Raw genomic sequence first — 23948 nt, 5'->3', positions numbered from 1 at the left:
GACTGAGAAGCTGCAAAGATTACCCCCACCACAGGGGGAACTGTGCTGAGTATTACTACATATTGAAGTTTTGGACCTATGCATTAACCATGCTGCAGTTACTTTCCAAACATTTGGACATCTTTGAACACTGGAATATTTTGTTAACGTGCAGGCTAAGTGACAACTGTGCTTCTATGGCGTAAGAGAATACTTAGCTTGCATGTTTGGCAGTAATGACCCCAGATACCACAGCTTTTAATAGTGTTAATTCAGCATTGGGAGCAACAAATCTGGAATGCTATATTTTTTACAATAAGGCACGAGGATGCCACCTATTGGAGGCGGGGAGGGTTATAACATTGATTAGCTGGTTCTCTGTGGTAGGTCCCAGAAAGTATAGACTTCTTGAGAGGTTATCAGGGGAATGATACCCCAGCTAGAAAAAGACTGAGGTTGCAGGTAGAATTGTGCTCATGCATATCTGTGGTATTGTAGATAGTGGACCTAAATCACCACTGTTTGACACCTCGTGCAAAGTGGGGGGGGAAACGCTACCAACTCAAAATTCTCCACTCTGTTAAGTAGGTGGTAGCATCTGATGCTTACTTTGCCCAGGTGTAAATAACTATACAAGGTGCAAGGCAGGGGAGCCTCAGGCCTGGAGAGAATTACAAAACACACACATTTCTGTGTTTTCCTTTTGCATCTCAGAAGTTGGTGGAGTTGATGAAAGACACTTTCAAGCTGAGAGTGAGAGACTCAGTATGACACATGTTATGCATCTCTTTAAGAGGTTTATGGATCAACAGAGTTAGTCTCTGCACTTCATGGCTGCTTAAAAATACCTACAAAAGTGTAAACTGCAGCATGGCATAAAACAGCTGAATAAAAACCAGTTGATCTTTTATATAAAGCAGAGGATAGAAGACAAAGTTTTCAGACTGGTATTTTACAAAATGGGAGGATAGTTTTCTATTGTTGTGTGTGGGGTGTGATCACAGTCATGCAGTTTGTTTTATTTCCACTAAAAGATATATTTAAATCAAAGTCACATTGCTCCATCTGCTTGCTTAATCTGATATCAAGGCATGGATATATAAAAATGTCCTAGTGCTTATTTCAATCAGAGCAGAGCTTTTATGTGCATTAGCTGGACAGAACCTTCAAGCACCCATCTCTTTCACGTTGTCTTTTGTTGACAGTCTAGGCTCTGATTGTGCAGCTGTTCTACATGCAGAGCACCCACTGAAATCAAAAGGCATTTCACATGCAAAGTAGAAAAAGGTTGAGTTACTTATATGGGCCTTTCCTGTAAAATAGAATCTAAGAGATAAAATAAAAAATGTTAATGATTTGGGATCTTAAACATTGTTTTTAAAGGCCTTATCCAAAGTCCATTGAAGTCAATAGAAAAAGATCTATTCACCTCAATGGGTGTTAGATCAGGCCCTAATAGAATGGGTCACAGACCTGGCGAAGTCCCCCTAGTGGCAGGTCGTTAGTCTCTTATCACTGGACCCAAACTTTGGATCCCAAGGGCTTCCAAGCCATCTGCATCTGGGCAGAGTCCAGTCACTGCTTCTGTCTGTGAGGCTCCTAAGGCACTTTCCCAGGGTCAGACCTCTTGATCTGGAACCCTTTGTGGGAAGAGGGACTCCACAGTTCAACTGTCTTAAGCCCCAAAGCTAGTACTGAGACCTCTCAAGCCTCTTACTTACACTCTTCCAGAGACCCACTGTGGTCACTCTGGTTTAGAGTTGAACCCCTCAGGGACCACATATCATTTAAAGAAAGAAAAACAGGCTTTTTACAGGAACTTCTTAAACACACACACTTTGATGTTTAGACCGCACAGTAGAGTCATCTATGCAGAATGACCAACTCCCCCCTCAGAGCCCTCAGCACTCCTGAGAATATTTTGAATTTGGTCAATGTCCTTGTGGGAGCCCCTCCGGCTTTACTCCTCCAGTAGGGCTTCCTCTTGTGAGGGAAGAGTGCTCTTGCCAGGAGAACATCACATTTAAAAGCAATCTCTGCCACCTTTTCTGTTTCTCTTCTTCTGCTGGGAATTTTCCATGCTCCAACCCCCATTGGCTGCTGTGCAAATGTCCTGAAGATCAGACACATAGTAGGGGAGTGGGGTTAGCATTTCAAATGTGGGTGCCCAGACAACACCCCATCATTAATCTATTTTCTTTTGCTCACTTTGAGCAAATTCCTTGTCTCCAACAATGCCAGATAAATAGAGGACTTAATTTTCAAGCATCATCAATATGACACTCTCCACAACCACTAAGCTCTCTTTGAGAAGGAGAGAGACAGCCTCATGGGGTGTGTATATACTGAACCTTTGGCACTCACTAACATGACCAATCTGTCTGTTCTTCAGCTGTCAGTGGTATGACATTTTAGAGGCTTTCCGCCCTCTTAAGAGTGATTTATTAGCTAGTTCAGAACTTCACGCATGATGGATAGATGTAGGATGCATCCTTTTTTCACTTCTGTTACCTCTGAAATACCATCAAAAACAAAGGCAGACAATTCAAGGATTAAAATCTGTCTCTCTTCAAGGCTTTGTTCATACACTTTTGGGGATCATTATGTGCTTCTGGGTTTTTTGAAGAGACTGATATTATTAATACCTTGGGACTATAAACATTTATATAGACAGCCTGCAATGATGTGAATGCAATTGGTTTTGGCCCCTTTGAGGTCCATGAGTGCAAACCCTAGTACACATCATGCTGTGTCTTGAGTAATATTTTAGGTTTTACTCTGTAGGTAAAAAACTACACTTGAAAGTGAAGGCTTTATTATGTGCATGCAAAAAATGTGGCCAAGAGCTGAAATTTCAGACTTTAGGGATCTGATCTTGCTTCCACTGCAGTTAATGAAAAAATCTGTCTGTCTACGTTTTTATGTTACCCATCATAATGGCTTCTGAGTTCTTATTGTCTTACATGGGGCCAGGATTTAAACCCTAGTGACTATATAAAAATTGAAACATAGAAGTTTTATAGTCTTGATTCTTACACAGACTGAAAATTTTAGAATCCCTGTTACTAAAAAAAAGTACACATTTATATTAGTCAGGTACTTATTTGAACATCTCAGACTATGCGGATCTGGATCCAAACTCCACAGCTGGCTCCTAATTACAATTGGCCAAATTAAATCAGAATACTCCCAGTTCTTGGAGAATGTTGTTCCAGAAAAAGTTGGGGTTCAATCTCATCTTCAATTTAGTCCATGATTTCTGATTTAATACCTTTTGTGACTATATATACCAGCAAAAATTAAATCTTCATTCAGCTGTTTTTGGTAATAAAATATATATATTTTATTACAGGTACAGTTTCACTTATATCTTTGGCTGTGCTCTCTTATGAACGCTACTGTACAATGATGGGAACTACAGAAGCAGATGCCACAAACTATAGGAAAATATGGATGGGAATCTTCTTATCATGGATGTACTCTTTATTCTGGACCTTACCACCCCTTTTTGGATGGAGTAGCTATGGACCGGAAGGACCAGGGACAACATGTTCAGTAAACTGGCATTCAAGGGATGCTAACAATATATCGTATATCATATGTCTCTTCATCTTTTGCCTTGTAATTCCTTTTTTCATTATTGTTTACTCTTATGGGAAGCTGCTATGTGCTATAAAGCAGGTAAGTACATTTTTAAATATTCTTTTATTTTACTGTAAACATGAGCAGAAACCAACATACGTTGTCTAAATTTCATAGCTAATGTACATTGGTTGGTATTACAGTGGTGGACATCACAAACTTATGAAGGACACTGAATTGGACACCAGGTCCAATTTAATTCAGTTTCTTTTTGACAGTGGCATAAGTGCTTTGCTGCATCCGGGCCTAAGCACATGGTTAAATGTCAGTGCTTGACTAGTCCCAAGGAAGTAGTCTCTTTGTAGCTGAGGAGGATCAGGGAGGCAGCAAAATTAGCTCCCTCAGAAGCAAGTACGTTTTAGAAATAGAAATGTATGTACAACACACTGAGATAAGAGGTAGAGTCAGATGTTTTTAAACAAAATGTGCTCTGTGCTGATGCTTAATGTTTTTCCTCTGTAATTATGTCTGGGCTGAACACATCCAGTAAACACACTGCAGATCTATAGGGTTTTTCAATTTAAAGTTTGTGTTTACATATATATTTACAATAATAAATAAGTAGTATGTATATATATTTTGCATACATGGAAAATATGGACACTGTGGATGCTGCTGCATCACAATTTACCCAAGACAGCAAATCTCCACCAAGGGATAAAATCTGCACTTGGATATGCATGGAAGACTGCTGCTTAGTAGTATTCTTTGAATACTAGGCCTGTCCAAAAATGGCACCTTGCTGAACATTTCCTCTTCCCCATCTCCCTCTAACCTCTACGCATAGCCACCACCATTGCCTTTCACACGATTTTGTCTTTCTTAGAAGGTGAGTCTTCAAGTCAACCTACAATTCACTGAGTTGCACCTCCTCCAATGTATCTCTGGAGACTAGCTTAGGATCATCAGCGAATGTTGGGTGTTTATTGATCTTCTAAAGAACATCAGTCTCTCTAAATCTGCTTTTTTTTTTTTTGACTGATAACTATGTGAGAGCACACACAATGTGGTGTCTTTGCTCCTCAGGCCAAAGAGATTGAAAACATTTCCTGTTCCATTCATTGTTCTCTACCAAGTACAATATCAAATTAGTTTGAAAAATGGGAAAGTGATTTAAAAATAACAACAACACAGACTTACTTATTAAAAGACCTTTCACTTTTTCAAACTAATCTTTTTTGTTTTAGGATGGAAATTAGATTTTAAACCAGGGAATACATCTAGCTTCTTGTCAGCAATTCCTTTTCTTTATGCTGCCTTGGACAGGTGGTGTGAAATATTCCTCTCTTTACCACTCTCAGTGCACAGTCCTCTTGGTAAATTATTAACATGGTTCTTTTCTTTTTCTGCTCTCTATAAATGTAGCAAACTACCTGGACTTGATGTTGTTTTCAGAGCAGTGTTCTTTTGAGGGACATTGTGGAGATAGTGGACAAATAGGGCAATAACTCACCTCAACAAAGGTTTGGTTGATAAACCAGAAAGGCCTACATAATCTGAGAGGTTAGGAACAAAAGAAATCTCCTGAGAGATTTGTCTTATGCTCAGACTCTGGCTCAAAGAAAAGAGAATTCCCTGTTAGTAGAAAAGAGGAGATTAAAATTAGATGGATTTTACATGGCATATACAAAAACGTGAGAAAACGGTGGAAGGCCAGAGTGTTGTTGAGGCAGCAATAGCTTCGCTGTTTACATTGCTAGAAAAAGAACATACACCCTGTGGAACATTAAAAGCACACATTTCCCAGTGGTAATAATTATGTTTCAGAGTATATGAGTTATTTATTTTCCTGACTTAAGGCAGATCCATTGCCAAGTATTTTACAGACTGAAATTTCAGGAGATCGGTCAATTCCCTAAGCAGCCAAGTTCAGTTCACTGCATGCCATTTCTTGATAAGAATAAATCACTATTTCCCCTTCAGGGTCTATCTCCTTCATCCCATGCAGTGGGAGCCGGTGTGGGAGGAGGCAGAAGCTTATCCTCTCCTTAGTAACCCCCCCCCCCCAATACACAATCCCTAAAAGTAGGTAGGCAGGGAGGTTGGGGCATCCAGGCCAGCTGGGATACAAGGGGAGGGGTTGGGAGAGCTAGAGGAGGGGAGTGAATGGGACTGGGAAGCCTGAGAAGGATGGAGAATTCTTGGGGGTGAACAAACCTGGGGGAAGGGACAGATTAGGACATCTGTCCAGCTGCTGCCTTTGTGCCCTTTCTGTCTCACACAACGTAGCCTTCATTCTCTATGCCCCATCCAATCTCTGCAGAGTGCCCTAGCCATAAGGATATTGGCTATTCTGTGGTGGGTCATGGGCTCCTGCTGGGGATGTTCCACTTGTAATTAAATATTCATTTGGTCAGAGACACACAATTGACTGTAGGTCAGTGGTCAGGGCACTCACCTGGGATGCAGAAGACCCAGCCTCAAATCCCTTCTCCCAATCAGGTAGAGCACAGTCTTGAGCCGAGATCTACCACATCCCTGTTGAGTGCCCTAATTACTAGGGTCTCTCTCTCTCTAGAAGTTCCATTGTAGAAACTTTCCTGACAAAAAGTGTCCCTTTCCTGCAAAAAGTTGTTTCAGCAATTTGGCATTTTCCAACACAAAGCTATGCAACAGCTCTAGTAAATGTATTCTTGCATGCTACTTCCTCTTCTCCCAGCAGGACTCCTGCTCCCCCACTTCCCTTTCTCCATGTAAGGGCTCCATCAACATCCTCAGCCTTTTCTAAGCTCCAGTGAATGTTACCAGAGGTATCCGAATACATGCTAGAAGCTCAAGGAGTTCAGGTGAGTACTGAGGTACCTTCCTCCTGGCTGCTATAAACTCTCCTTCATCCCCCTACACTGACAGTCTAGGAAAATATCCAGCCTCCATAATGACATACAGATTAACGACAGTCCTGGGAATTCAAATTACAGATAGGCATGAACTCAAAATTCAGATCCAGAACTGAATTGCCCCCCAAAATCCTTTGGGCTTGGAACTTTCTCAGGGTTTTAGTTCAGGCGTGTTTAGCTAAATCATTGTGTAGCGCCTTGATGCCTATATGAAATACTGCCAGGCTAGGTAAAAGTATTCACAATGACACTTTTTCCTGACCAGTTCCATAACTAAAGTTTCTTTGAGACCTTCACTAAGGCAGCTTCTACCTTTTGTTGCAATATATATAAAACCTAAGTAGGTTGGAGGCATTAAAATAACACCCTGTGAACCTGTGAAAATCCCATTTACTAGATTGTTCTTGCCCTTTGTATTTTTCACTTCTTTGTAAAATTATATAGTTGAGTCTGAAGGACTGTACTCAGCAAAGTACTGGAAAAACCTGTGTATATACAGTTGCTATTATTCTGTTGTACATTACTATGGCTATAAAGAGCAAAATTATTTTTTATTTCAGTTGTGGGCACCATTTGGTATTTCCACGTTGCTTAACTAAAGTTATTTAAGAATCTTAATTGGTTATTACATTGGCCTTTTATTCTGTATGACTAGGGCACCTTTCAGACTTTGTGTTAGTTTAGCTTTTGGGCGTTTAGATGTGATTTCTGGAAAACCCCTAGTTTTCAAGAGGGTTTGCATTATACAACAGGATCCAACTTCAAGTCAACTCGAGATGTTAGCAAGTCAGTTTTAAATCATAGAAATGAGAAACCCCTGCTTTAATTTAATTTCAAACAGGATCCTGATTCCTGTTGTCCTTAAATAAACAAAATGTTACTGTAATAAGAGTGATATAAACCGCAATAAGACTACTGTATTTAAAAAAGTAACATGAAACAGGGGTTGCTCTCAAGTAACCTCCCTAAGGGGGCAGCAAAAACATTTGTCGAGCAGATGGGATCTTTAGCGAAAGGTCAAACAAAATAGTACAAGACACATTGGGAATACTTTAAAGTAAAGTGATGGTTTAAGACAAGGGGTTGCTTAGTGGAAAAAGGCAGATCATGCAGTTTCCACTGCACTAGAACTGGATCAGTGGCTTATTATGAAAAGATCTACTGCAATGCAAAGTGGAGAAGGAATGACCCCACGTTCTTTCTATAAGCTCTCAGGTACATCTTGCTGATGGAAATATATCTGTGGGTCTGCCTATATGTGGGGCAGGAAGGAAGGGGTTGGTGTTTTGTGGAGGGGTGGTGGAAGAGAGTGAAGAATGCTCATTTTGTGAGTGTTATTGTTTTCCCAACAACTACTTTAAAGTTCTCTATTGACTTGAAACAGTTTCACTTCACCTGGCAGTTATATTTTGGACAAGCCTGCCCCCACCAGGTAGTTAATATGGTATGTGTGGTTAGATTATCTCATTTAATTTGTGGTTTAAAGCTTTGGTGCAGTGAGGAGCAGGATGGAGAGGAAGGGGGGGGGGGGGGAGGGCGGCCGGAGCCCCGGGGCGAGGGTGGCGAGCCCCGGCGGGGGCTCCGCTCTCCCCCCGGCGGCCGGGGGGAGGGCGGCCGGAGCCCTGGGAGGAGGGCGGCGAGCCCCGGCGGGGGCTCGGCTCTCCCCCCGGTGGCCAAAGCGCCGGGGGCAGGGCGGCGAGCCCCGGCTGGGGCTCGGCTCTCCCCCCGGCGGCCAGAGCGCAGGGCGGCGAGCCCCAGTAGGGGCTCGCCACTCTCCCCCCGGCAGCCGGGGGGAGGGCGCGGGGGGGAGGGCGGCCAGAGCGCCGGGGGGAGGGCGGCGAGCCCGGCTGTGGCCCCGCTCTCCCCGGCGCCCCGAGCGCCGCGCCGCCCCCCTCCAGGTGCCGCCCCAAGCACCAGCTTGGTTGCCTGGTGCCTGGAGCCGGCCCTGAGGTTAGAACAGGCAGTGACATATGCTGCCGCCGTGTTTTCATGTACTGGCTAATTCAGGTGATGATTAAAAAGGTGGATGGATGCTACTCAGAGAACCATGAAACAGCCTTTGTCTGACACAGAGCGAGACAAGATGCTATCCCGGGGGTCAGGAGAGGGTGGAAGGTGCTATATGCCTTCCATTGAGAAAAATACTTAGTGGTATGTGAAGATAGAGATTTGAAGGGAGAAAAGGTTGCTTGTGATGAAGAGGTACAGTAGAACCTCAGAGTTATGAACATCAGAGTTACAAAATGACAAGTCAACCACACACCTCATTTGGAAGCAGAAGTACGCAAACAGGCAGCAGCAGTGACAAAAAAAGCAAAAGCAAATACAGTACAGAACTGTGTTAAATGTAAACTACTAAAAAAATTAAGGGAAAGCAGCATTTTTCTTCTGCATAGTAAAGTTTCAAAGTTGTATTAAGTCACTGTTCAGTTGTAAACTTTTGAAAGAACAACCATAATGTTTTGTTCAGAATTACAAACATTTCTGAATTATAAACAACCTCCATTCCTGAGGTGTTCGTAACTCTGAGGTTCTACTGTAAAGTTCAATCAATCAATATCCTACTCTTTGGGTGCTGGATCCTGGAAGATCCTTGCTGTGGGAGCCAACCATAACTATGGGGTAAAAGAGAGAAGTTGGGTTGGGAAAGAAAAGCAAAAGGTCTAACAGATCAAAAATGTCACAGGCAAGCAGCTGCACACACAGTTTATGGAATAGAGCCCTTAACGCAATCCTGGCTAGCTTGTCGGTTCCTGACATATAGCTGGCCATTACTATTTTAATTAAACAGTTTTCCCCCAGTCAAGACCCTTCTTTTCAAATGTACATCGGTAGGTTTTTCATTTCATACTCCACTGACCTCCCCAAAACAGGAAATCAACTTACTGATGCTCTTGAGCGAGTGGCAGCTGTCGTTTGATTAACCTTCAAGCAGTTCAAACATTCACAAAGCAAACCTGAGATTTCTCACTGCCCAGCACACTCTGCAGTGTTCTTTACTGAAGCCTCACAGCCATATACTCAGAGCCTGAAGTGCACTAGCAGATGCTAGTAATGGGCACTGCAGTGTTTTGTTTTCCCTCCATAAGTGTGTAGTTAGGTTGGAAGAGGAGACCAGTTACTTTCATGGAGAGGCACCATTCTGAGCCTCATCCAGTGCTAAGAACTCCTTAAGCCATTCTCACACCAGCAGATTCACTTCTGCATGCTTACTATTGGTAGGCATTTGGCCAAATACAGGAGAAGAGTTCTGTATGCTCTCAGAACACAACTCCCTAACAAAATGTATCAGAAACAGCCCCTCTCTCACACACCCCACAAGCTCCCTGCTCAATCAGGATTGACAGTGTTTGGCTGCTAGTTTAAACACCTGAGGCCAGATGCTCAGCTGGTTCCATTAATTTCCTGAATTAGTTATTGCAAGTGGTTTATTTAGATATTATCAAGTATTCACAGCACCCATATCCTGGCAGCAACTTGTGAAGCCTTCACCACCACCACTCATCTCAATGGGAAGTTAACTGTGAAAGCCACCTGAGGACAACTTCAAATCTTCTATGTGAACATTGTTAAGTTTCTCAGTACAGGAAATGGGGATCTGAGCTGCTGCCCCCTTTTTTTTTTTTTTTTTTTTTTTTTGACTGCTCATGGAGATGGGACAAAATGATTTTCAACACTCATTGGTCTGTGTTTGTATAGTGGCTAGCACAATGGGATTCCTGGTCCACCCCAACTGCTACTGCAATACAAATAATGAGAGGCCAGATCATTTATCCCACCTAAGTTTATGGCCCAGAGTGCTAGACACCTCACTCTACCAGATGTCTGCATTAGTCACTGGCTGTACACAAGGGGCTAGATCCACAGCTGGTGTAAATCAGCATTGCTCCATTGACTTCAGTATTTAAAAAGACCTGCAACCTATTAATCAATTAATTATTACTATATAACCCAGATCCCAAGGAAAGGAGGCCCAATGCTGAGTATTTTTTATCAGTGACAAAAATTTGAATTACTTCAGAGGGAAAACCAGGATGAAGCACACAAATAGCAATACAGTGAAGCTAGACATTAGTGGCATTTGTACATTACCTCCTGAGCATATACTATCCTATATGGTTGCTAGAACGTTAATTGTTGTTGAGTTGAATTTTGCCAGTTGTGAACTAGTGTGAAAGCTTGTGAATCTTCTTCAGAAATGAGATACAGCAATACGTGTATCCCACTGCCACGCTCATTGAAAGGGAAGCCCTCACTCTGTGTGCAACATACAAAATTAAAGGCTTTATTAAGTATGTAGTCTCTGTGGAGTGTGGCTGGGGAAGTCAGATGGAAAAAGGTCTTCTTCCCTGACACTTCAGTCTGCAGAAGCTGTAAATGTTGTGGCAGTTGGGTACGGAGCCTCTAGGAAGTGCTTTCTCACTCGTGACTGACCCTTCTGGCCTATGTTTCTAGCAGCATTGAGAGTTTCCAGAGGTAGCAATATTCTTAGCCAGCGGGAAACTTCTTGTTGTACAGGGTCTGTGACTGGAGTGGGAAAAGAAGAACAGAACAGAAAATGATCCCAGAGGACCCTACAAAGAGAATTCTCTAGCAGACTGTATTTGCACTAGCTTCCAAGCCACCTCCAAGCATGTCACATGCACTATTAACAATTTGTTACTAACGTCTGATCTCTTGCAAAGTAATACAAGTCTGCATTGGAACAATAAATTAAACATATTGAAAGCACGAAGCCACTTCCCTCAGGCATCTCAGTATTGTGTCCCTTATCTGAGACCAACTGTATTGTTAAGATTGCTTTTAGGCAATGTGGCAACTAAAAGGACATTATCCAAATGTGACACTTACTTTTTTATTATTATTATTTTTTAAGGGATGAAGGAAGGGTACCACTGGTGGGATCCAGGGACAAGAGAGTGAGATATATTTTATTGATGATGTAGATGTTGGATTTTATAACTGGGGTTCATCTCAGATTTATTTGGAGGCATAAACTGCTTAAATTTAATAACTTGTTTGTTACCACAGATTACTGTAACCTCAGTGACAGTAAATACCAATGAGCCTCTAATTTTGGAGTAGAAGCAACTTCTACAGAAGAGATGTTTTTGTAACAGCACTGAAAGGTTTATTTTTTGTGCAAAATTCACAAAATGGACCAAAAACGTTTATACCATCACCCAGATGCCAGTTTTTCGGACATAGACTCACTAGGACCTTACTGAAAGCAAGAATCATTATACAGTGGCAGTGTAACACAGAAACTTTAAGAATGAGAGATGTGTTTTACAGATGATTTCATAGGTATGTTTTTAATTGCCATTCTTCGCACAGAGGGGAGGGGTATGAAATCTGAAATTTGTTTTTTCTCCATCTATGGAGTTTACCAATTTGCCTTTTGCTGTTATTCATATTCATGCAAATCCAACACTGAGAAAACAAATATAAATGCCCAAATATAAACACATAAAATAGTGGTTAACACCTGCAGATAGTCCTTTTATATATATATATATATATATATATATATATATATATATATATATATATATATATATATATATATATATATATATATCAGGTACTTTTGCCTTATCATCCCTGCTTCTGAAGACCACCCCCACCTTCTCCATTCTATAGCCCAGCTCTCTGCTACTTCCTTCTATAGTACCAACACCTGCCCATCCTCTTTCCAGTTCCTTCACTCCATAGTGTCTATTGGTATTTGGATCGAGCATTTAAGGAATATTCGTGGTCACACCTCAGTATGGGAGGGATACAAAAAAGTGTAGCTTAGATCCATGGTACATAGAGCATTACAGGATAATAGAGGTAATAAACCTGTGAATATGCATTTGAGGCCAAATTTGGAAAAGTTGGTGCAGGAAGTTACACCAGCTAAGCCTCCTGCATCAGGTGGAGAGATTTACCCCAGTGGAAAGCAGGCAGTGTTATTACTGCTGCAGTCCTTCCAAGGGGTACCTTGGATTCCTGTCACAGGCACACCACCAATGGAAGCAGTTGAGGGGAAGCACTGACTCCCCTTAACTGGCTGCTCTGGCCATACTCACTCATCTCTCTATTTGTTCTGCCAGCCCAGAACAACAGAATCCGCAGGCTCTTTGTGCTGAAACGTCATCTGCCAGCAGACTGTCTGCCAATAGATCTCTGCCAGGGTTTATGCTGGCACACATTGATGTTAGACCTGGGTGAAGCTGGCCCTCTGGCTTTGGTTATTGTTGGCATATTTATTATAAAAATCATTAAAGAATTAATAAACATTACACTTAAGTCCTAAATTCACAAGCAACTTAGATGAGGTGAAGGGCGGAAAAGGCTTTTATATGGGTTGGGTGTCAGGAGTGAAAGCACCAGGTTGGTATGGGAAATGTGTGATGGGAAAAAGGAGGGGAGCTACAGATCGGGGAGCTCAGCTTGAATGCAGCTTTATTCGCTAGTCAGAGCAGCTAGAACCAGGAACAAGCAAATCCAGAGGTGAAAAGCAGGTCTTTCTGCTGAGCCTCAGACCCAACTGTGATAAAAATCTTAATTTTCACAAAATACAGCTCCACTCGTGAGGACCAAGTCTGCGGTCTCAGTTAGTGCCAACAGTTTTTGCAGGCAAATCATACTACTCTTGGATTTATTGAGAAACATTGTCACCCCCCTTCCCAAACATACACACTTACCCTCCTTGGCAGCGAGGAGGAGTTTACAGGCCATAAACCTGGCATCTCTGTCATGGTCCATATATTTTCCACTTTCATACCTCCCGCCACCACCAAGGATTATTCCTGCCTAATACACACTTACCCTCCTTGGCAGCGAGGAGGAGTTTACAGGCCATAAACCTGGCATCTCTGTCATGGTCCATATATTTTCCACTTTCATACCTCCCGCCACCACCAAGGATTATTCCTGCCTAATGAGTTGGCAAGTGGAAGAGATGCAGCTCTGGGGAACATGTTGCTGGGGGTGGCCTGGTTATTACCTTAGGTTTAATTTGTCCAGTTTTCTTTTTAACTTCACCCCATACTGTGCTGCTTTTCATTTTCTGAGATTATATTTTTTCTCCTTATCCCTCCTGGCCCATCACACTTTTGCTATCTTCAAATTACCAAAAAAACATGAAAAAAGTTAACTTTAACTTTATGATGGGTGTAGAAGGGAAATGGTGAGGTAGTAGCCTTGCTCTGTTGGAGTCAATGGTGGGAAATCTGACCTTATATTTTCATTTTTATTATTTTTGTCTCCAGCAGCATGTCCCCCCCTCAACTCTTCCCTGTTGTGACAATCAGCTCTGTGTAGATTTCAGTCACAGAGGAGCAGATGCTGGATTTGATTTTGGACTTTTAGATTCCCTGTCTGCACACTGATTCACAGCTCTCAGACAAGTAATGAAATTCACAACATCATGCCGAGTGGGCAAACAAAATTATGTTCTTCTCCCCCATGTAGGCCAGTTCTCTTATGCCTCAAATCCTGGTGCCTGCCTCCTTGGTTGCAGGGGGACCTGACCAGCAGCTGAACCTCGACAGTTATGCAGGAGCATGAGGCTTTTGGAAGATACACTCCTTACCCCACCTGCATGGGGGCAGAATGGGGGATGAGCTCATGAATCTACCACTGCACAAATCCTTAAATCATCTGTTAATTGTGGTGCAAGAATACTCCCTCCGTGAGGCTAGAGTAACTTCCTGTATGAAGGTGGGTGGGTTGCTTCCCCCTATGCCAGCAGAAATTTGAGTGTGACCTGGTAAGCTAGAAAAGCTGCATATGAGGGTTTTCCACTGAGATTTTTCCTGTGCACATGTGTATTCTCCATTCTCTCTCCTGCTCACATGACAAGCAGACTGCACAACATATAATAAACATTCATTCACAACACATCAGAGCAATTCTCTTAATGCTTATGATTAATTATGAAGTGTAGATCATCTGCAAATAAAGACAGTTCCCCACCACCACAAGGAGTTTACAACAGATGCACAAAACATCTTCTGGGAAGTGTTTAGTGCTCTTGACCCCTACTGCTCAGCATCAATCCTTAAATGACAGACACAGAAAGGACAAGCTGAACAGTCCCCATGTGCTCAGTGCAACTTAAAAGATTACTTCTTTATCATCAGTCATCATCCTAAATGTAATGTTGGGATGGAGGAGGCATTTAATTGACATGGTTTAGGGACTGTGGACCTTCTGTCTAGCTAGATCTCCTACAAGGCAGCTAGATAGATGTTGAAGTGAGTCTTGAGAAAGGATCTGGCTAAGAAAAAAAGGAGTTGATGCACTGGGATTAGGCACAGAAGAAGGCATGTCTATGATATGAATTCATATTTGACAAAATTGAGATCTGGCATCATGATAAACTCAGTGTAGAATTGCAGCATCCACTTTCCTCTGGTGGATTGAGGGGCATGGTCCCTGCTTGACCCTCTCTGTCCATTTTGGAAAATCTAGGCCCAATAGCACTGCTAGACTTATCTACTTCTGGTGCTCCATTATATAAAAAGGAGTTAGGTCCCAACAAGTACTGAGGCATCTCACACCCTCACTCTCACACTCACTCTCTGAACTCTGTTGTGCCCATACGGTGTGCATCCCAACCCCACCCTGTACCTGGGCTCAAGCCGTGCTGTTAGTCCTCCCCATTCACACACATTCAATTCTGATTTTAAAAGAAATCCTTAAAACAAAGTCAGTCAAGAGTAAACCCGTGCTCTAGTTAAAAAGAATGATGTATTTGCTCCCAGGCACTCCAGAGAATCTTGCACAATGCACATTAGTGAAACAGTTCAATAACTGCCAAAGCTGCGTGCTCATGGAGATTTACCCTGCCGATTTCCCATTCAATCCCACCAATATTCCCTCACACTCCTATTTCCACCCTCATAGTAGGTGAACATGCGTGTGTTATTATCATCAGAGCTGAATGAATAATACATTTCTCAGTTTGGTTTCTGAACCTGCAAATCTGAAAAAAAAAATCCATTTCAGTTCAAACAGAAACCTTAATTAAAAAAAAGAGAGAGAGAGAAAATTTGTTTTAAATAGACCTAAACATTTTGCATTGATTAAATTTTTTTTCAATTAATTTCAAGATGTTCAAAACATTTAGGTCGATTCAAAACCAAATATTTTAATTTTAATTTTTCATTTAGATTCAGCCATTTTCTAGCAATTTTCTCCCTGTGTGTGTGTGTATGGCTTTATTTTTTGTAAATTGGCCAAATCTGAATATGAAATTAAAAGTCAAAATGGTCAGTAAAAAACATTTACAATTTTTTCATTTTTTACTTCAGTTTCTCCACTGAAACTATTAGTCAAATTTGATCTCAATTCACAAATCGTTTCAAAGTACTAAAATATGTATTTTTCAATGAAATATCTATTTGGTGAAAAAAATTCACCCCGATCTTTCTTGAGCCTGGTCCTCTGCTCGGCCTTTCTAATCTGATCTGGTATACACAAACTCACACAGAACATGCTCCACAATTACATATTCTCACTGTCTTGTACCCAATAGTCTGTGTTGGGCATGATGCACAGTTCCACTATGATTTAGGCTGGCTCTAGGGACACTTTGCCCTTTTTGGAGTGATGTGCACACCCAGGGCATATGAAGGGAGACGGCTGTCCTTTGCGTGGGGGGGGTAGGTGAGTTCCTTTCTCTTGACTTTGAAGCTTGTTTCACACAATGGAAACACTTGTATATTGTTGCTAGTTACACCAATCACAATCTCTCCCGTTTCTCTTCCAGTGGCTGCATTTCTGTAATGCACTCTAGTGGTATTATGCTAATAGATGGTATTGCTTCCTACTCATGCAGCACCAAAGAAAGAAAAACACTAAATAAGTGAGAGCTCAGTCAGTATCCACTTTGTCTCTGGTATATTACAGGTCTGAACCGGTTGTCTAATGCAAGATATAAGCTCAGTCGGGCAGGAAATAAGCCTTCTACTGGGTTTTTTACAAAACCGACTTGCAATAATGGGATTCAGGGAATTTATCATGTTTCAAAATAAGCTTTGTGACATTCACTAATGCTAAGCAAACACCACCACATTATATTTGCAGTGTGCTTTTGAAAATCCTACCCTAAGAATCTACTTTATTTGTGATTTTTCCATACTAATAAAATACACTATAGATTTAAGGCCAGATCTTCAGGTGGTATAGTCAATGCAGCTGTGCCAATTTCCACCATTATGAATCATTTTTATTACAGCAGTGTTTAGAGGTCCCAGCTGACATCTGGGCCCCGAGACATCCAGCTGTACAAACAGCGAGAGACAGTCCTTGCCCTGAAAACAAGCAATCTAACATGAATCCCAGCACAATGCTCTATCTATGGTACAATTCTGGCTCTCACCAGCTAAGGATCTAGTCCCCATTATTTAAGGCTGTGTGACCATGTGACTAGACTTCAAAAGAGTCTTGTTTTTGTTTTTAAGAAGCAGAGGTTGGAATCCTACCTTTCTGGCTATGCTACCTGTCTAGCGCCATGCAGAAGAGCATCCCTTACAGGAAAATCAGATTTTAAACCTGATGTTGTGCAGAGTAAGACAATGCAATAACAAAGTCATGCTCCTGTATGGAGAATATATTGAAGGTACTTACATTCAGAAGGGTCAGTCAGCTTCTCTCTAAAATATGCATTTGAGAAGACCTCTTCTGCATCAATTTGTCAGCAATAGAGAGATCAAAGCAAGATGCAGTAGAACAACCTGAGAAATCAAATGTTGCTAAATCACCAAGACTGGATGGCATTCCCCAGAAGTCCAGAAGAAAATAAAATTTAGAATAGTTCAGCTTCATAAGATCTGCAAAGATCTACATAAGGAAAATCTTTAAAAATCAGCTACTATTCCAGACGACTGGATGGCAGCCAACAGTATATCTATCTTTTCAAAAGGAGATACTAGGAATTAGAATGGGGAGCCTTACCCCTGGAGCCGGAGATGGTGGGACAGGGACAGTACAGTGGCGCTGGAACATTTTTAGTAGTGGTGGTGCTGAAAGCCAGCTCCCTTACCCCTGTCCATGCCCCTGCCCCAAGCTGAGGCTGGGAGCAGGGCTGTGTCTCCAGGAGGGGCGGGGACCTGGACAGGGGTAAGGGGACAGAGGCTACAGCTGGGGGCACACATGGGCGCAGGACCGGAGACGTGGGCAGGGATCAGCAGCCAGGGCCCCACGTGCAGGACCAAGAGCAGAGCCCAGGCCATGGGGCTGGGCGTGGGGCCCGGGGAGTGGACCCCTGGGAGCAGGAGGCTGGGCATGGGACCCTGGGAGTGGAGGCCTGAGAGCAGGGGGTGGGGCCAGGCACAGGGACAGCAGCCGGGGAGCGAGGCTGGCAGCCGGGACCCGAGCCCCAGGTGAGAGGTTGGGGAGTGGAGTGTGGGCGGAGGTTCCCGAGCCGGGGAGTGGAGTCCTGGGCGCGGGGCCAGCAGCCCCACATAAAACCTGGGGGTGCTGCAGCATCCCCTGCACCTATGGGACAGTATGAGAAAAGAGAAGGGAACTGTGGAGTGGGAGGGAAGGGTAATGCAGAGGTGAAAGAGAAAGGAGAGGTGAACATGGAAAGGGAGAAACATGTTTTCAGAAGCTTTTTGCAAAGATAAATCCAGCGTATTAGTATTCTTTGAAAGATTTAATAAAAAACCAGCAAAAGAAAATCAGTGAATATGTTTTAATTAGCTGTTCACAAGTCCCTCATAGAGGGAATCAGAAATCTTAGTAACTAAGAGTCGAGTAATAAAGTCCTGTCGTAGATTAAAAAAAGACTTGTCTGAAAACTTACCCCATGAAAGTCATTCGGTCAGATCCGCAGCAGGGGTAAGTCACCTTAGCTCCACTGAAGTCAATGGAACCACACCGATTTACACCCAGCTACCCAGCACATTTCAATTGTACAGAAAAGAGCCTAATTGTGCAGAACTCACTGTTACATGGATACAGTATAAGGATGTTAAACAGCTTAATAAGACTAGCCATACATTATTCAGAAGACATTAGCTAGGATGCACTTGTGAGGTTATCAGTCCTAAATATACCTTACTACATAAGCGTAACACCATCTGCAGCCAGTAAGAAATTTTTCTTCTCTACAGCTGTATAGTCAGGTGAATTGTTAGTTTTATACTTTCCCCTGAGACATCCAGCATTAGCCATTACTGGAGGCAGGATACCAGATTGGGAAGACCCTTTCATTCTGTAATGGCAGTTCCTATTATCTTTAGAAGGACACATTTCCTTTCCAGCAAATTGCACTGTCCAAAACAAATAATTCTACATACATTATGATCTTTCAGAATTGCATCCAAAGCCACTATTAAATTACTATAAATGTATTGTGGGCCTAACAGATTATAACTGGCCGGTGATTCCATATTCATTTGTTCCAGTATGTTGCTTTAAAGTAATTTAAAATACAATTTCCTTTTTTAACTTGCCATTGCAATATTGCTAAGTGACTTTCAAAACAGTGCATCCACCATGCTGTGTGTCTGATAGAATCTTTTATACTTGAGAGGACAGTCACTTTTTAAATGCATATTCTTATATGACTCACATTCTGTGAGAGCCAAGAGATACAGCTCCTTTTATTCCAGTATGGACCAAATTCTGTCTGATTTACACTCTGTCCAATCCCATTCAAGTCAGTAGGGTTGTGTAGGATGTAAGTGGGGGTAGGATTTGATCTATTGGGTCTCATTGGTAAAGGTGGTGGTGTAGTAGAGTGGGTACCTATAGTTCCTATATCGTTTGTTTCTGGTATTTATCTGACCCCGTAAATTCTCTTACTAGTTCAACTTCAACTAATGGGCTTGTGTGACATCGGGAATGGTAAGGACCCCTGGGAATGGGGGAGCAAAGGTATAAACAGTCTACAATCTGACACCACTAGTAGGCCTGAAGCTGGACTGCCCTGCCCACTCCTGGGAGGGAGAGGTTTCCACAGTAGGCCAGCTGTAAGAGAGGATGATTCAAAGCCAGTCCCCAGCAGCCTCTGCTGGCAAGGCCTCTAGGAGCACTGGCTAGAGATGATTGCTGACCTCACCTGGCAAATAATCTGTCCACTGCAGCTGCTCCCAAGGAAGCTAAAGGGAGTAAATTGTATCCCCAGAAGCCGCACTATTGAATCTGGCACAGGGTGTTGGACTAGAAAATCTTCCAATGTTTATTCTTGCAAAACCCATCCTCTGCTTAGTAATTTATAATTGCCAGAAGCTGGGAATGGGCGACATGGGATGGGTCACTTGATGATTACCTGTTCTGTTCATTCCCTCTGAAGCACCTGGCACTGGCCACTGTTGGAAGACCAGATGGGTTAGATGGAACATTGGTCTGACCCAGCATGGCCTTTCTTATTTTCTTAAAATGAACTAGATTACAACACAAGGCTTACTGTGAGCCCATTATGCGTCATGATTTCAATTATAAACGGAGATACTGCTTAGACAAACAAGGAAGCTGAATTGAGGAAAGACAGGCAGGCTGCAGAGCATTAATAACGAGGCAGATGTCTGCTGATTTGCTAGGTACCAGGGTAGTACAGGGCAATCCCCGCTAATCTGACACTTTTCCTTCCTCCAAAACTCCACAGTGCCTCAACTTGAACGTGGCCATTTGCAACATGGACATGTGTCCACTGGGAACTAGACAGAGGCCACCCGCTGCTTTCACACAGGCCACTGAGGATGCACTTTCCGTGCATGAAATATGTATTGTTGTTGCAAAGAGCAAATAAGCTTGCACACCCTGAGAGAGAGGGCAGTAATGGTCACATGATGATTTCTGCTTGCTGAGGCTCTTGTGGGGGGAGTTTGTCCAGCTAATGAAGAATCAGCTGATAGTAGTGAGAATCGCTTGGTGGGCCAGGATGGACCTTCAGCCTGTGAGTGGCATGGGCTCATTCCAGTTTGAAATATTGCTGTAATATAAACCTAGCCCGCTTCCCCTCGAAATCCTACAGACTTATTGTCCCCGCAGCTGCCAACTCAATATCACCGTAGCCTTTCTACAGATGGGAGTTCCATCCATGGAACTCTAGAGCAGTTACCATCCACTCGTGTTTTCTCACATTGCTTGTGGTGGATGGGGAAAAATATGGTGTGTTTTGGGTGGATTATCTTGCTATAGACTAGTACATCTTTGTGTTCAGTATAAACTTCATGGTCCTTTCCAGATGTTACCAGACAGCTACTGTGAAAATCCATGTGTACTGCAGTTATCACCAAAGACATTTCTTCCTATCTGCAAAAGATTGGATTAATGTTTATAGCAAATCAAACAATCTACGGTGACCTGTTCTGTAAATTCAGTTGTACCTTTACTGTCCCAAGTTTTAGGAGTTTGAACTGTGATTGTAGCACAGCATGTTGTTTTGCAGCAGGCCTCAGGGTAAGAGCAATTTTAGGAATCTCATTTTTAATCACAGGTAGGACAGTTATAACCAAAGAAAATTCACAAATCAGACTCTGAGGAGAAGGAGGAGCTAATTGGAGGGTACTTCCCACTGCTGGCAAGTCCATATGGCCATTTGAGATCCTCAGATGGAGGAGAGCTCAATAACAAAGCATTATAAGTATTTAATTGATACTGTCCATGCTTTCATAAATGGTTGCACATAGCTTTGTGTGCCCTTGTTATGCCCACAAAGCCTTTCATTTACTCATGACATGTGTAACCATGGATGCAAGTGAGTAGCTGGGCAACAATTGCCCAATGATAAAATCTAACTTATGTTATATCCATCTGTAGAGGTTGGTGTGTGTGAATTTACATTTGTGTAGCAGAATGGGTTTTTGAGAGAGTGATGTGCTTATCATTGGACATCTACTTTGCTCCAGTCTGAAAACTTTGGCCTAAGACCAGTAAATTACTTGTTCCAGACTCCCATTGGCACAAGTGATACAGTGAAAGCTACAGAGAGAAAACTCCAGAATGAAGTCATAGGAAATAATTCTTGGCAGGAAGGGGGCGGGGGGGAGGGGTGGTGAATCACTGAAACTCAAAAGGATTTAACAATAGATATTGACTTTAATTAAATTTCTTAACATCCTGAAATAAATAGCCCCATAGAATTCAATGGCACTACTCATAGGAATAAAATTATGCTTATGCTTAAGTGTTTGAAAGATCAGGACCTTAATGTTGAGCCAGCCAGGGGAAACTGTATAATTTTGCTTAACATTAGTATTTTCTTCCTCTGATTCATGACATTTTTAATTGTTACAGTTGATTTGCAGGGATGCTTAAAATAGTGTAGTTAAAGCCCAGTGTTTCAGACACTTTAAAGACTGACATAACTTGGTAGGAAATGTCATCTGGATGCTAACAATAGTACAGTAATCTTTAAACTGATCTCATACACTGAGAATGTTTTTAAAATAGTCCTTGTTACTAGAGGGCCAGTTGTAGTCCTAATATTTGCCCAATGGAAGTGAGGCAATATCAGTAAGAGAAGAAACGTTAATTCTGAGCCCTTTAGAAAAGGATACAAAGGAGATTAAAAGCACTAGTTGCAACTATTTCAAAATAATTAACAATGTCTCTTAGATAGCTAATGAATATTGAAAAATATTAAACATCATGAATGTTCAGATTTTTGTGAATATCTGAACACACTGTTCTTTCCTCTTGAAAAGTGCTCAAGAGAGGACATAATTAATAAACACTCATTTCCTTTTTCACCTGGTTATATAGCATTCTAGAAAAAAAGCAAGACATTCACTTTGTCTAACAGGAATTTCACTGTATGACATAGCAAACAAAATTAAGTTGAGTGGATGTGAGTCTTTGATCAGGACAATTAAACATTTTGTAATCAGTAATTAACTCCTCCTCTCCAGTTCTTGTATTTATGAACAGAACTCACTCTTAGACACATGAGTAGTCACATTCTTTTCAGTGGAACTATTTGTGGCAATGGATGACCAGGATTTGGTACAAAGTTCAAAATACTTAATGGTTGCCTTAGTTTACTTAACCAAGCCTTAAGACATTGATCATGGAACTAAAACAGTATTAAGATATAGAGGCCAGATAATCGGCTGGTGTAAACATAGCTCCTTCACGTCAACGAAGATGCATTATTTAGATCTGCTAAGCATCTGGCCCTATATTCTATTTGTATGTAGGCCAGTGACCAAAAGGTAACAGTCACATTTACTTGATCTGGTCTAATATTTCATGCGGTAAAACGCCGCAGTGCATACTTGAGCTAATACTTTACTATATACAACTTTATATGATTATAGCTGTGTAAAAAGTTCACGACAAAACCCAAGGCAAGACTAACTCATGTCTGGGTATAAATTAAAACAAAAACCAAAAAAACCTGACCGGGTTCCTTGAAAGGTTTGTGAAGCTTCTGAATAAGCCCAAGCGCAGATTTGTGCAAATCTAGGAAAATGCATGGCTTTCATATGAAGCTATTTAAAAATCAATTACTGTCAGCTGAGTTTCATTTTGAAACCATACCTGCAAGATACAGAAGTGAAAACCCAGATCAATCATAACCGAGGGAGAGATCTTATGGACCTAATCATCAACTTTAGCAAAACTATTTGGGGTTGAGATATTAAATTTTAATAGAGGATGTGTCTAAAATCCCTGGCCTGCTGTAAAAATCTCAACCTTATTCATTATTCTGTATCACTGTTGTAAGTATTTCAATCATCCAATAAGGGAGCTGAAACAATACCATGTGATTTAGGCAGCCATCCACACAACACAACTAGTGAATAACAACTCAACTACACAAACAGTCCATGAGAAAAGTTCTTTGGCAAATACTTACAAATAAATTCACAGATTCAGAATTCAGTTGAAAACAACTGACTAACCAAGACAAAAGCTTAATGTTCTTCGCAATGAATAGTTTGAAACAGAATCTACAAGTATTTTTTAAACTTTGATAAAGAAATAAAAAAGGCAAGACACACAGGTTTCAGAGTAGCAGCCGTGTTAGTCTGTATCCGCAAAAAGAACAGGAGTACATATTGTCCCCAAATGTGAAATAGTTGTGGGTGAGGACAAAGTCACAAAGTTCAGCCACCAGACCATCATGTGCCAGCAATACCCTCTGCCATGTACATTGGCCAAACCGGACAGTCTCTACGCAAAAGAATAAATGGACACAAATCTGACATCAGGAATCATAACATTCAAAAACAGTAGGTGAACACTTCAACCTCTCTGGTCACTCAGTAACAGACTTAAAGGTGGCAATCTTGCAACAGAAAAGCTTCAAAAACAGACTCCAACGAGAAACTGCTGAAATTGAATTAATACGCAAACTAGATATCATCAATTTAGGTTTGAATAGAGACTGGGAATGGCTGAGTCATTACACAGATTGAATCTATTTCCCCATGTTAAGTATCCTCACACCTTCTTGTCCAACTGTCTGAAATGGGCCATCTTGATTACCACTACAAAAGTTTTTTTTTCCTACTGCTGATAATTGCTCATCTTAATTAA

General features: G+C 41.8%; 1 protein-coding gene across 1 annotated transcript in view; it reads left to right on the top strand.

The window, feature by feature from the left end:
* Window positions 1-23948, top strand: part of LOC135884110 (vertebrate ancient opsin-like) — a 165153-nt gene that overhangs the window by 11969 nt on the left and 129236 nt on the right. The window contains exon 2 of the mRNA XM_065411403.1: window positions 3332-3660. Within this exon, the coding sequence (XP_065267475.1) occupies window positions 3332-3660 (329 nt within the window). The remainder of the gene's footprint in view (window positions 1-3331; window positions 3661-23948) is intronic.

Source organism: Emys orbicularis, chromosome 9 (genome assembly GCF_028017835.1).
Source record: "Emys orbicularis isolate rEmyOrb1 chromosome 9, rEmyOrb1.hap1, whole genome shotgun sequence".
Classification (NCBI taxonomy): Eukaryota; Metazoa; Chordata; order Testudines; family Emydidae; genus Emys; species Emys orbicularis.
The sequence above is the reverse complement of the archived record's forward strand: the minus strand, read 5'-3'. Positions and strand labels throughout refer to the sequence as shown.